At 40.0% G+C, this 14,919-nt stretch overlaps 1 protein-coding gene across 3 annotated transcripts in view; it reads right to left on the bottom strand.

Annotated features, from left to right (window-relative positions):
* The window catches only part of PLEKHM3 (pleckstrin homology domain containing M3), a 158,490-nt gene that overhangs the window by 37,385 nt on the left and 106,186 nt on the right, over window positions 1-14,919 (bottom strand). Inside the window, exon 7 of one of the 3 annotated variants that reach the window (XM_031451906.2) lies at window positions 4,171-4,364. The exons of the other annotated variants lie outside the window; for them this stretch is intronic. Coding sequence (XP_031307766.2) covers window positions 4,353-4,364 — 12 coding nt within the window. The 3' untranslated portion in view covers window positions 4,171-4,352. Of the gene's footprint in view, window positions 1-4,170; window positions 4,365-14,919 lie in introns of those variants that run through there. 3 annotated transcript variants of the gene reach the window in all.

Here is a 14,919-nt window from a genome sequence, read left to right as displayed (position 1 = left end):
AATTTAAACTACATATGTATTTCAAGCCCCATGCTAAAAATTCTCATTGTTGAGAAAAGGTACAAAAATCCAACTCAGAATCAGACAATTATTAAAATAATTTAAAAAAGTAAATTGGGTTGACAAGGTGATTCCAAAGTTGATCTAGAAGAATAAAAAGGCAGGTATAAGTAAGTCAGTTTTGTGAAATAAGAGTATGAGACTGTATTTATGCTACCAGGCATCAAAATCTATCATAAAATTCAAATAATTGGTGCTGGCATCAGAATTGCTACTGAGGAAATAAGTGACTACTCAGAAACAGACCCCAGAACACACATGTAATGATATTATGATAAATATAGAATCTGAAGTCAGTACAGAAAGGATGGATTGTTAAAAAACAGAGCTGAAATGACTGCTTAACTATTTGGGGAAAAATCAAACTATATCCTTACTTTATGTCATGAAGTAAAATAAATCCCAGGCATCTATTAGATTATTAAGAGTATAAAATTATTTTAAAAAGACAAGAAAATGCAAATGGTTATTATCTGATCTGTGCATGAGGAAAGGCTTTTCAGGCTTTAAAGCCAAGGGGAAAAAATCACACAAGGGGAAAGATGGACAGAGCTGAACACCTAAGAGTTAAACTTCTGTTTACCAAAAAAAAAAAAAAAATCATATATAAAACCCAAGGGCAACAACAAAACTAGGGAAAATATCACACATAAGGTGTTGATAGCCTAATATATATGGAACTCACATAAACTGAAAAAATATCCTGCTCCCAAATGGGCAAAAGATGTGATCAAACAACTCATAAAAAAAAAAAAAAACCAGAAGTAGCAATAAACATAAAAATGTTTAGCCTCACAAATAATAAAAAGAAAATATGCAAAGTCAAACGGTGAGAAGTCTCTTTTTGCCTCTAATATTACTAAAGATTTGCATCTCTAAAGTGATAATGGCTAGTGTTCCCATGATATAAAGAGAAAATCTGCTTACGCTGTGGCGGGTATAGAAGTAGTAAATTGTATCTAGAGCTTTTAAGAAGTTCAGACCCTCTAGTAGTTGCTCATCTGAATTTATCTTAAACAGTCAGAAACTAAATGATTTTGCACAAAGATGTATATCATAGTATTAGCTATAATAATACAAAATTGGAAATCCCAAAATGTACAATAAAAAGGAGGTTAAACTAACTACAGCAAGGGGGTTTTACATAGGAATTAACAATCTTCAGAAGCACTGGCTATTTTTAAGTTAAAAGCAAGATAAAAATTTATATGCTATAATACAAAATAGATAAACAACAAGGTCCTACTGAATAGCACAGGGAACTATATTCAATAGCTTGTAATAACCTATAATGAAAAAGAATATATATGTATGTATATAACTGAATCACTATGCTGTACACCAGAAACTAACTCAACATTGTAAATCAACTACACTTCAATGAAAAAAGTTTATATGCTGTAAAGAATAAGCCATGTTTTATACCTACGCATGCATAGAAAAGAACTTGCTGGATGTGTGTCTAAGTGTTAATGGTGGTAGCCGGCGCATAATAACAGCTGGCACAGCAGCTAACACTGGCCGGGTACGTGATCTCACTTAATCCTCCCATGACCGTTGTAGGGATCCCACTACCCCTGTTTCTACAGATGAGGACACTGAGTAGTGGGACTCAAACCCAAAGGTTTTCAAGGGCTGGGATCTGAACCTCTCTGTCATGCTGCCTGGATGGTTATTTTCTCTTCAGTAACTGTGCTTCCCAAACTCTCTGCCATGAGTATTTTTTTATAATCTGGAAAAAAACACATAACTTTTTAAACAGTGAATTGGGGCCAAGAGGCCCCTGGAAGTTTTGTGTTCTGTCCCATGACAGCCTGCGATATGGGAGTCTGTTCCACCCGTGGGTCCTCTTACCCTTCCCTCTGCTCTGGGTTCTCCTTCAATTTCCCTTCCCTTTTCCCTACTCAGTCCAGTGTACGTCATGGAATCACTTGGCCCGGTGAGGGAGGGAAGCCCTTGATGCATGGCAGAGCCATTCCAGGGCTGGGCTGGTCTACTCGCTTTCTTTCTTCTGTCTCTCTCTTTTCCTTCTCTCCTGCCTACCCTTAGCCTTTCTAGCATCCCCTGAGAATAAGCCTGGTTCACAGTTCTGGTTTAACTAAACAAAATGGGGCATCCTGGGGTTAACTCTGGGCTGGACTTTCACAGTTCTATGATTAAACTGCATTTTTCATTTCGGTTCTGCCTTTAAACTCAAACCCTTTAAAAGAGAAATTTAAGGAGAGCAAAACATAGCAAACAGTGCCAAATGCCAATAACATATTTTAGTCGTTTGGGGAATGGGCAGCTTTAGAAACCACAAATTCCCACTTATGCAAGGGCTACTTGAACTTTTTCTTTATTGCTTAGTGACAGAAGCCTGGCTTTAGACCATGGTCAGAGTTGTTCTCTTATTTTCTTTTCTCTGTCTCTCTCTCTCTTTGAAAACAGTTATAAAAGGTCTGAGTTATCACAATGAGAGTTGGCTATTCCTACAGCTCTAATCAAATAACAAAAGTCATTTTGCACTGATGTAGTTAGTTCAGACTAAAGGCAGATCCACATCTGTGTCTTGGTATCTGCCATCCCTGCTCAACAGGCTCAGTCACATGGAACCATGCACATGAAACCTGGAAGGCTCCACTTCACCACCAGCTGGCTAGTCTTTGGTACCATGTGTTCAGTTAGGTGTTCCGCCTTCTTTCTCCCTGCCCCAAAATAAATAAATAAATAAAATAACTGGAAAGGGAAGTTAAGATGTGAGTATTGTTTTGTGACTATGCTTTCCAGAACAATGGCTGGCACAATACAAAATGTAATGAATCTCAGAGACTTCTCTTCTTTGACCTTAGATCTATTCCAACCATCAGGGACTATGAACCCTAATGCTAGAGTCCGATGATGAGATTCTTCTAAGCCCCCACCATCAGTACTAAATTAAGGTCTGCCCCAGCCAGTCCTGGGACCTGACCTAGTAAAGTGTACTACAGTCTTACCAAATAAATTGGAAATGAGGTGCCGGTGAGGATGAGTTTCCACAGCCACTCCTTAAATTACTGCCAAATGTAATCTAGCCCCATTTGAGGATAAGACAATAGCAATAAAAAAAAAAAAAAAAAACTTTAGAATAATGAGCATTTCAGTGGTAAGCATGTGTAAGGTGTACAGAGCAAGTCTAAGCCAGGAAAACAGTCCTGGAATGAAGCAGTGGACAGTCATCTGAATTAGCAATCTACCAACATGGGTGCAGGAGATTAATTTTATTAAGTAAAGATTAAACTCAACTGATTCAGTACAAATTGCAAACAAAAAACCTAAAGAAAATAACTACAGACAAGTTGGAAAAAGATGCAAATATCCTCAACAAAATACTAGTGAATTGAATCCAGCAACATATAAAAAGACTTATATAATATGACCAACTGGGATTTTCCCAGGAATGCAAGGTTGGTTTAAAATCTGAACACCAAACAATGTAATAGCTTGATTACATTAAATTACCACATTAATAGAATAAAGGAAAAAAAAAATAAACCATATGATGATCTTAATGGATTCAAAAAAAGCATTTGACAAAACCCAACACTTTTCCATGATAAAAACATTCAACAAACTAGGAAAAGAAGCCTGTATCAGGTCGAGGAAGTTACCTATCTATGAAAAAGTCAGTTAAGATCATCCTTAATGGTAAAAAAACTAAATGTTTTCCCCTTTAAGATCAGGAACAGACTCAGCACATCTACTCAACATTGTACTGGAGGTTCTAGCCAGGGCAATTAGGCAAGAAAAATAAATTTAAAACTGCAGATTGGAAAGGATGGAGTAAAACCATCTCTAGTCTCTGATGACAAGATCTGGTATGTAGAAAAGCTGGAAATATTTTTTTCTGATATGAAAATCAGAAAAAATTTATATATTTTTGAACAAGACTTTGTAACTGTATCCATGTATGTTGCTTATACTCTTAGAGAGTCTGAGTGACTAACACTACCCAGTTTAGAGTTATGGAAACACTTACTGGGAATCCCATTCCAAATAAGCTAAAAAGGTAATGCTTACTGTCCGAGTATATAATAAATTCCTCATTTCAACATAAAGGGGTACACACACACACACACACACACACATATATATACATATATATGTATTTTTATTAATAGAAACTCAGTTATCTTCCCTTATCTACTTAAATACTATTTAAGTACATATTGAAAATATATTTAAAGAGTATCATAGGGTAGGATGCCAAATTAATAGCCTGCCTGGGTATCCACATATTGCAGTCTGGCCGTGTCTCCTGCAGGCACTCTGGGTCATGGCCACTCCTAAGAGAACAAAGCTGACATTAGTATGATAGGCCTGTTCCAGGTCCCCTTGTACTAGGTCATAAGAGACTCCATATGGACATGGAGCTTAGAGTCAGACTGGAAACAAGCCATTACCATCTGCTGCTGAAACTGAGGCCCTAGGGTAGATGAGGATGAGAACCTTCAGGTCCCCCTACAAAAATCCTTTAAGGCATAAGGAAAGCCATGTAAGGGATAAGGCTACTCAGACATCTTTGAGTTAGTAAAATAAGAGCTCCATGTAAGCCAGTAACATCCATTGAGTCTACAGAGTGATCCAGATACTTGGGAATGTCTTGGTCTAAGCACTCTCTGACTAGTTTGTACTCTCTTCCTTAAGAGCATTGACTACAGCAGTGATTCTGTTGCTTTGGGTTTGCTGGCCAATGCTGGTCTTGAACTTGCCAGATCTTCCTGGCTAACTCAGATATATCCTGACAGACCACCTTAAATCTTGCTGGAGTCATTGAACTTTGCTTCTTGTTTGTGTTTTAGTCCTACAGTCAACCCTTCCTACTCTCGTCTCGTTGACTTTGGGTTTGGGCCTCTTGCTTTTCCTTTCACAAATCTTTCTGTATTTCCAAATGGCCTCTTTCTAGACCAAGAACAACTTTTTAAATTTTTCTTAAATCTGTCCAAGATTTTTAATTCTCTATTTTCCTGAGCCCCAGAAACAACAGCAGCAACATTAAAGAAAAACAAAACATAAACAATGACAAAGTATTTCTTAATTGTGCTCTGAACTCTCCATTTTGGAAGTGAAGATGAAATAAATGTATCTTAGCAAGTGTAAGTATTCCAATGAATTGGTTTCTCATAATGGTTATTTCAGATACTTAATCTTTCAAAAACTATTTTTATTAAGAATTAGCATTGTGGTCCTGATAGGAAAACTATAAACCTAGAGAACAGACATAAGAGAATTCCATAAGCAAGAGCTCTTTAATAATTTCCCTGAAGAAAACACTTGAATGTACTTTAGAAAGAAAGACTGGCATGATTCCATATCACCCTTCCTGAAGTATTCAAGACTGCTGGGCAACTGGGAGGAATCACACCACGAACAGAGAGTGACTGAACAAGGGCATATGAATTTCATGTCTTCTGGATCTGTACAATTTTTTAGAATTGTCCAGTTTTAAATTTTGCCTAGAAGGACATTAAAAACAAAATAAAACTTATCAGATACTATCACTGTCATTTCACAAGAAAGGAAGGGGATTTTAACACCAGAAAGTTGACAGTATGATTTCAGAAAAATATTTTAAACTGAATATATGTGGTGTTATTAAAAATTCATCACATTTATTTTCCTCCCTTCTGTATAACCTCATGAAAACTCCATCCCAGATGAGTCCTCAACCCACTGAGAGAAACTGGGATTTCTTGGTGATAAGAGAACAAGGATCTTACTGTTTGCCAAAGCTACTGCTTTAAGGTGAATTTAAAACAGAAGAATCAGGAAAGTGTTTCCCAAACTTCAATCATGTGAAAACACCTTCACAAACATTTTCATAGCTGTATTCCACCTGTGTTAATTTCAGCTGAGTCATTTGTTTACTTAAATAAGTTTATTTAAAGATTGAAGTCTTACATGAATACCATAAATGGAAAGCCAGTGTCTCTTGCCATGAAATCAGGATAACACAAGCCTGCAGCCAACACTGTTGAAAAGGGAGATACGCAGGTGTGAGGGGTTCAAGTCACACCAGCACCAGAATGAAACTGTTCGAATTAACTTCAAGGACAGAGAGAGAATTGAAGAGATTAACTTTCTCATTATGCAATTAAATGTCATTTAATACCATGACCATGTGCTGCCTAAAAGCATCTGTTGTACCAGCTAATACTGTTTTGGTAGACATTCCATGGAATCAGCGGTATCCTTGCATAATAATTAAGAGCATTTAAATTCTGAGACATTTTTCCATGTATGAGCTGGTGACCTTAAGCAAGCTATTTACCTTCTCTGCTTAAGGTTTCCATCTATGAAATGGAGATAACCATAATACCCACATCATTGTGAGGATCAAATAAGTAGACACAGGTAAAGCTCTTAGAATGGTAAGTGATGGATATTAAGAGCTTAAAAATGTTAGTAGGTATTCCTATTGTCCCACAGTTTGAGGAACCCCTAAAGGTCTAGGCTTCAGTTAGAGTATGTCAGGCACATAGTAATATAGTAACACATTTCTGGGAAGAACATATAGTTGGAGAATAAGAATGACAATTCTTTTGCTAACTTGAATTAAAATGAATAACTTAGTACACATGCATCTAAGGCAACTTATTGTTCATTTAGTTTAAGTTTCCTTCCATGGCCTATTTTCTAGATCAAGAGCAAGTCTGAATGATACGTTTTTGTCTTTAAGGCATGGTACACAAAGACACAACGTGTTTGACACAAAAAATCTACACCATAGAGAAAGGCTTTCAGGATCTTAACCACAAGTCACTACTTACGAGGTAAACAAGGCCATCCAGATACATTAGGCTTTTAATGAATGAAATCAGTGTCTCCTCTATTTAAAGTAAGCAATAGAATTAACATAGGATTTAACTCTCAGAGTGGGTGGATTTAACCCTCACATGTTATGATTTAATTCGCATTATGAAATACAGTACAGGAGGACTTACTCATCACCAAATCATCAAATAAGTAAGCTAACATCAAAAAGCAGTAGTTCTAGGGGGCTCCTAAGATGGATTAGTTGGTCTTGAACAAGAAAGACATATATTAACATATCGTAAGCTGTTGCCTTTCATGTGTCTCATTCCTTTGTCCCTGGAACTATATTTAGTACAGCGGGAACAACAGTGCTGCCAGGGCAGTCAAGTAGAAAGAGAGGGTATTAATTTAGTAGATCTGGGTCAAGGTTAGGGCAAGAGATAGTGGACAAGTACATATTTAGTTTATTAAACAACAAGATAAGGTCATATTGGAAATTTAGTCATCTCTAGACCCTCTATTGGGTCTACATGATGGTGGCCTCATTCAGAAGGATCTGGATTTTAAAAATATCTGTCTTCTCTAGTCTCTGTGTCTATTCACTGTAGGGCAGTTTTTTCCATGGCCACAACATGCTTCTTGGTAACATCTTTTTCTCCCCTCTTCCTCTCTGCTCCACTTTGGTCGTTCCTTCCTCTAGTGTCCCCAAGTGAACACTTAGCTTTTCCTTTTTGCTGTTACGATCCCCCATCTGCAGCTCGCCTCCCTTGTCTCCACAGACCTCTTCATTGTCAGACTTCTGATGAGACCATGTTATTGTCCTCATTTTCTCTGCTCTTTCAGGCAGGTCTCCCAACTTCCCTAGTGAATTCGGCATTCAACGTTAACTACTCTTTCTTAAAAATGCTATTTATCCTTTCCTACTTCTCTTCTTCCTCCCATACCATCAAGGACATTAAAAAAAAATTCCTTCACTCTGGATCTCTTTATGTCTATAAACAATAGAATGTTTCATACCCTGAAGTGGAATTAGGGCACATCTTTTCATTTTCCTTTGCACCTTTTCCCTAGGACCTTCTCTTTCAGAAGACTTAGCTTGAGTGCTTTCAGAGATCAAAAAGTAGAGTGAGCTCAGATGCAATGCAGTGAACTCCCTTCCCATTTCTGGGGCAAATGAACTCTTCTGGATCTGTCTGATTACTTTACAATGATCTCAATGGGTCACTTATGAAAATATAATAGTGTCCTATAAATGTCACTTTACCACTGAAATAAGGGAGAAAATCTTCGTATACTTCATGGGGAGTCTGCAGTGTGCTGGGCATCATTCCAGGTGCTGGGGATATGGATGAGTAACTCTAACAGGCCCTGTTCTCCTGGAGCAATGACTTCCCCAGGGTATTTAAAGGCCAAGGAAAATGATCACAGTCACACTGGTCAAGGAAACCAGGTTAAAACCATCCTATTGAGGAGGAGGGGACCAATTTGTTGGATGGGCCACTGTTAACAAAAACTCTACCTCCCTGAACTAGGATACACATTTAAGAGTGGGCAGGAGGTTTAAAAAAAAAAAATCCTAACCCAACCCAAAAGATAATGGGAATCATCTGTTCTGCTCTCATGTGCAAACCTATAATTTATGGAAAGATGGGAAAGAGAAAGTCCCTGAGGAGACCCAGCCAAGTTCTGCGGTGAAAATTCAACTGTACTCAAAGCTCAGACTGGAAGAGGTGGGGGAGGGGAGGAGCAAGAAGCCACAGTAAAAATAACACGTCCTGAAGCAGCCAGCTCTCTCTCCTCGCCCCACTTGCCATGTCCCCCACCACCACCCCGGGCCAAGCTGCCTTCCCCCTTGCTCCTGCTGCCCCCTGGCCCTTCCTCATTCGCGGGAAATTGCTTCTCTCTCTATTTTTCATTCATTTTTTAAGAATCCCAAACCAGCTTCCTGTCACAAGGTAATGTCAACAGTATGAATTATCGGGCATTCTAGGAAGCAGGTAGTTAAGATCAAGTGAGAATGTATGTTATTAAATTAAAACAGAGTTACTGGGAAATTTCAAATTATGGAGAAGAGACCATTTCCTTAAATACAGGACTGTGTATAATATATATCTGCATGTGTATTTGTGCACACTTACATATCAAGTAATTTACTACTAAAGACTATGCTATAAGACCTGACAGTAGCAAAGGCCAGCGTTAAATGCAGTGTTACTAGCAATATCACCCCACCAAACTGTGAATTTCCACTCTAGATCAGGCTGGCTACATATTGTCTTTTTTGCTTCTTCTATTGGGGCGTCGTCACTCAGCTTTATAATACTGCTTTTAAAGAGCATGGTTATTAATGAGTCAACTATTATTTTCAATGTATTTTTTTTAATGCCAGTATTAGTGCTGGGCCATTTGAAAACATCTTTATTTTACCTAGCAATTTGCTAAAGTACTTTGATAAAATGTCAGTAGATATTTTATTAGTTTCCTTAAATCATGTAAGGTAAATTATTATCCATGTCAGAGGTGGAGAAGATGAGGCCATCAAAACTACAAAGGATTGGTGGTAGAGGTGAAACAGGATGTGAAATAAATGTCAAACTGTCCAGGGAGGGAATCTTCTTTGTAACATTTCAGAGTTTCTAATGTCAGTTAAGGAGTTCTTCCTATTCATGGAGTGCTAGAAACTGCTAGTCAGCATAAAAACAGAAAGAAAGCGCTTGTGGTCACAGGGTGCCTGAGAAGGCCTCATTATGGTGTCATAAATCAGCTGAACCTTGTTAATACTGTGGTGGGGGACTGTCAACACCAGCATTCATGGAGCATCCACTACGTGGCAGGTATTCTTCTAAGTACTTTATGTATTTGTAACTCAGTTTACCTCACAATCTGGTGAGATGGGTACTTTAATTATCCTTATTTTACAAATAAGGAAACTGACGCATAACAGTTTAAGTGACTTGTTCAAGGTCACACAGCGAGTAAGGGATGCAGCTAAGATGCAAACCCACGCTCTCTGGGTCCCTACGCAATGCCCCCAACTGTTGTGCTAAACTGCCTTTCAGAGGGTGTGCTGTAGCCACACAATAGACCACGGTTATTTAGAGGTTTACTGGGAAGTCAGGTGTTTGAACTCAGGACCAAACAGTCCTAAAGAAAAAAGCCTAAAGATAAATGTTAATGAGGTCTTGAGTCCACAAACGCTCACTATGCAACAACAGAGCTTGATTAACGCATAGCCCCTTTTGAGTTCATTCTCATCCTTGTCTTCCTTTTCCACTGACTGATTCATTTTTTCACTCCCTCGATATTTATGGGGCACTTCCTCTCGCCCAAGCACTGTTCTTAGTAGCAGGGTTATTACTAAGTAGCAGGATGCATAAGATAAAGACTCGCATTGAAGGCCGACTCATTTACATATGGTCTTAAAAAGCTCTTGTGAGCAGGCCTAAGCAGTAAGCAACTAAGGTGACATTTTATTTTGGGAAATGCGTAACAGTCTTGGCAAGAATCATAAAACTGCACCCTTTCTGCTCTCAGCCAGGGAACTGAGGACACCACGTGGGGCTAGCCCCCCTGGATCCTGGGTGTGAGGGGCTGGTCTTTCCTCCTAAATATATCTCTCTCCTCTCAGTTCAGAGGACTCTTTCAGCACATTACCCACCTAGAACGGTCTCGTCTTTTAATTCACCGCATCACAGTTTCCAGCATTTAAATACTGGAAAGGCTGTAAAATGTAGCCAATAAGTCGAGGAGTACTAGTACTTCCCTGAGGAGCTCATGATCATTTAAGGCTTAGTATTCTTTGTTTTTTTTATTGTGATAATTAGACATAATATACATGGGATAAAGCTTACCATTCTAACCATTTTTAGGTATATCTCAATCATTTGACTAGTTATACTTCATTGATCACTTTTCTAAATACTGTAACTACTACAGCTTAACCATTTCATGGGCGATAAAATCACAATTCAGACAGTCAAGCTGGCTTTCCTAAGAGCACAGCTGGCCACAGCAGTATCTTGAAGACCAGTTTCTCTCCTAGACTGGGATGACTTCAGTCCTCATGGTGCCCCTTCCCTCCCCACCCTCCGTGGATTCAGAAGCTAGCTCCCAGGTCTGAAGTTTCTTTGCCTCCCTCATCCTAAGCAGCTGAATCAACTTCTCTCTCCACCCCTTTCATTATCCCATTCCATCCACCCCACTGCCATCAGTGGGGTGGAGATTCAGCTTCTAAGTGTGCGGAAGAAAACCCCAGAAGCAAGAAACTAGAATAACTTGCTCCTGCTAACAAAACAAACCAGAAAACACAGTAGGGGCCAAGACCTCACAGTCGCTGAGTTCCAAATCCTTCCTTATCCCAAGGAGACAGACTGCCGGCCTCTCTATTCTAAGCTCAGGCAATGTGGCTTAAGCAAACTCATAGAAGGAATTCAAGCCTCAAGATCCATTTTCAGCTTCCCCCAGATCCCCACGTGCCTTTTTATCCTTACTCCATCTTGCCCAGCCAAATGTGAAAGCTTGTGTAAAGACCATCACATGTCTCACTTCGAAAGGACTTTAATGTCCTTATGAACTAACTCCTGGCTGAAATCTTTGGTCCCATGGAGACAGAGAAAGCAGCAGCCAGTTGGAAAACAAGAAAAGAGTTGTTATCTCTACGTTAAATTAAACTCAGATCTGCTTAATATCCTGGCCAACTTACACCACAACTATTTTGGCCCTTTCTGCCACCCCAAAGTCTTCCGTGGCCAAAATGTACCGCTGTGCTGCTGTCTGACTCTGTGTGCCGGCAGGCCCCCATGCCAAAGCCAAGTAACACCCTTCCTTCTTCGGGTTTTGGGGTAGCAGGGGAGGGTTGCTAATTCCTTTTGTGACCACTGACTAAGAGCTGAGTGGCCGACAATTTGGTAAATTATATACACACCTAGAATGTCAGCTGCATCAGAGACTTTTGCTCTCTCTCTCTCCAGTAGCTGAAGGGAACCTTTAGGCTATAGGCAATTTTAGAAGAGCTGGGTTTCCTAACCACATTCGGTGGGAGGGATGCTAGCAGAACTCCAGGCATGCAGGATCCTGAGCAGCAAGGAATCATCTTCAATAATAGTATATGCCAATGATTCAAACCAATGGCAAGGGAGGGAAATTAAAATCAGTCACAGTTATGAACACAGACACACATAAACGTGTGTGTGTGTGTGAAAGTGGAGAGAGAGAAAGGCTCTACCACAAGTCCTTTTTGGAATCAGACCAGCTGTAAATACAGGCACACACTGACACAGGCCAGCCATAGCACTTTCTCCATTCATAGCTAATTCCAAACTTTTGAAAAGCAGAAGGCAAAATCATAGCATCACAAATCCATATGTATTTAGCCTGCATTCCCTTTTGAACTATAAGCTAATATATTCTGTGGGTTATCCAGTTCTTTGTTGTAGAAATTTGCTGTTTTTGACAGTGACAAGTCAATGGGTTGGACAGAAGGGAAATATTTTGACCACCATGGCAGTAGTGAAAACTGGCCTGTATAACTTTTAGGGGCTATGGCCTGTTCGGGGGAAGCAGGGCAGAAGGCTGGGCCTGACCACCATGATCACGAGTGCCCAAATGTCCTGGGCACTGGACTCTTGCCATGCGTGGTGCTGGCCCTCTGGCTAGTGATGGGTGCATATACTTCATTCTAGTCCCCTCTTTGCCCTGTTATTCCTGCCTTCTCCCCAGTGGGAGGACTTGGTGGAGCTTCAGCAATGGTGCGGCTTGGCCAGGCTGCCAAGGGGATCTCGCTACCAGTCTGCCTCTAGAAATAGAGAATGGTTAGTGCTGGAAGGAGGCAATACAGTGTAGGGGTTTGGAGTGTGTGCCCACTGGAGAAGGGGATCCTTGCAGCAGTAATTAGGCAGCTGGTAGTATTTGTCATTTATGTTTTGATAAGTCTGAAAAATGCCATACAAAATTGAAAAAACCAAACAGTATATGCAAGAATGGGCCAGCTTGAGTTTTAAGCCCAGCTCCTCCACTTGAGCTAGATGACTATGGGCAAGCTCACCTCACTGGCAAAAGGTGGATCATAATAGTACTATCTCAGAGGGCTGTTGTGAGGATTAAATGAGATGATCTATGAGATAACTGATTTAGAATCGGATTTGGCCTAAAGGGAGCACTCAATAGTAAAAGTAGCACTTCTTGAGCATGTAATAGAAAATAGCTATTGTTAATCTTATTATTTAGTACAACCATCTCATTTTTCAGACAAAGATTTTAAGTGCCAGAGATATGATGTGATTTGGTAAAGGATAACAGATCCTTTGGTTGTTGCCTTGGGTACTGAGTTTCCTGAATGTTCCTCTCACTTCTCTTGACTAAGTGCTATAAAGTGAGAGTGGAATGAGCAGGCCCCTTGCCTTCAGCGAGACTGTGCCTTGACTGATCAGGGAGGAAGCCAGCAGGCTGGGAATCCTGGCCCTTCTAGCTCCTTCTGCCTGCCTGTCAGATGATCAGTTCCTGCCCCCAGCAGGCAGAGGGAAGAGAAAAAGGTGAAACTCCAGTCAGTAGTTTTACTACCCGCCATCGCCTAGACTTTCTCTGCAATCTTTGACCTCTGCTCCAGCCAAGAATCCATTCACAATATCCTTCCCTGGACTTCCTTTTCTCATCAGGTCTACACCTTCCCTCAGGATGCCCTGTCCTTTAATTGTCTGAACTGCAGTGGCACAAACACCAACCCTTGGTTGACCAGATAACCTGAGCGACGCCACCCGTCTTAGTAGCAAACCCACTAAATGGCCTATTATCTTCCACACATCTTTATTGGTCAACTTCTGTGTGCTAGGCATTATTTGAACTGCTGTTAGATTCTAAGGTATTAGAAAGAAAATTTATCTGCCTTTAAGGAATGTATAAAATCAGTATATTTGATTTGTGTTTGTAAGCTGTCCTTCAGACTGTATTTGTGAAAATGCTTAAAACTTCTATTTAATGACAAAAAGTTGAAATACCAGTTGACCTTTGGCAAATGGAAATCTTGCCATTTGTCACTTAGAGCTGAGGGGGCTGAGAACTGGCTCGCCTACCAGGTTCCTGGCTGTGCCCAGAGCTTGGTGGCTTTTTGCCAAGTGGCTGGGAACCCCCAGAATGTAGATCTAGGTAGTGGCTTCTACAACTTAATTGCTTCTGAAGGATCATAAAGTCATGGCACTGGGGTGCTAGGGCTGGAAAGAGCTGCAAAAATTGCTTAATTCAACCTTTGTCACTTCACAGATGAGGAAACTCAGGATCCAAGAAGTTAAGTGACAGAGGTGGTTTCTATTCAATACGCATGTAACTCTCCCCTTGGGAACAGATATCGTCCAAAGCCAGAGAAGAAAGTGGTCCAAAGTTGGATGTACCGCATGAAACTGTCATTTAAAGATGCCACATAGCTTTAACCACAAGGGTTATTAACAGGGTTGAGAATAATTCCTACTAAGTTAAGTTAAAAATCCATTTAAAATTTTTTTTTGGCTTTTATAAGCTTTGAGAAGTGGTAGGTATGGGGGTGTTTTCAGAGGTAAGCTGTGTTTTCACTCCTGACTAAGACTTAATGGAACACCTGGATTCAGAGAGATGTATGGGATTTTAACACAATTCAACATCAGTTAATTCTAAGAGTAAAGGCCCTTCCACCTCAGCGTTAAAGGAAGCTAGAAAGCCAATTACACTCACAGCAGGGCCTCTCCCCTACTGCAAGGGAAGAATGTGCTGCAAATCTGTGTGTGCTTTACAAGCTAGTGAAACTGTAATTGCAGGTGGGAAGGAACGTGGGTTCTCTTTGTCTCTGCCAACATTTCCGTCTAGTAAGCTCCTCCCTTCCATAGCTGCAGAAATAGTGCAGACTCAATATTTTTTTTTAGCACAAAAAATATGTACTCCATGGTTCTATAAAGCTTACAGAATGCTTTCTGTAAAAATTGAAAAGACATCTGTGCACAACTCACCAAAAGGGCATGCATTCTTCAGAGACAGGTGTCAAAGGTGCCTACCTTTTTTTGGGAGCCAAATCCATCTCCTGGTTGAAGTTCTGAAGGCCTCTCAGCAAGACCAGTAAAGGTG

Source organism: Camelus dromedarius, chromosome 4 (genome assembly GCF_036321535.1).
Source record: "Camelus dromedarius isolate mCamDro1 chromosome 4, mCamDro1.pat, whole genome shotgun sequence".
NCBI lineage: Eukaryota > Metazoa > Chordata > Mammalia > Artiodactyla > Camelidae > Camelus > Camelus dromedarius.
The sequence above is the reverse complement of the archived record's forward strand: the minus strand, read 5'-3'. Positions and strand labels throughout refer to the sequence as shown.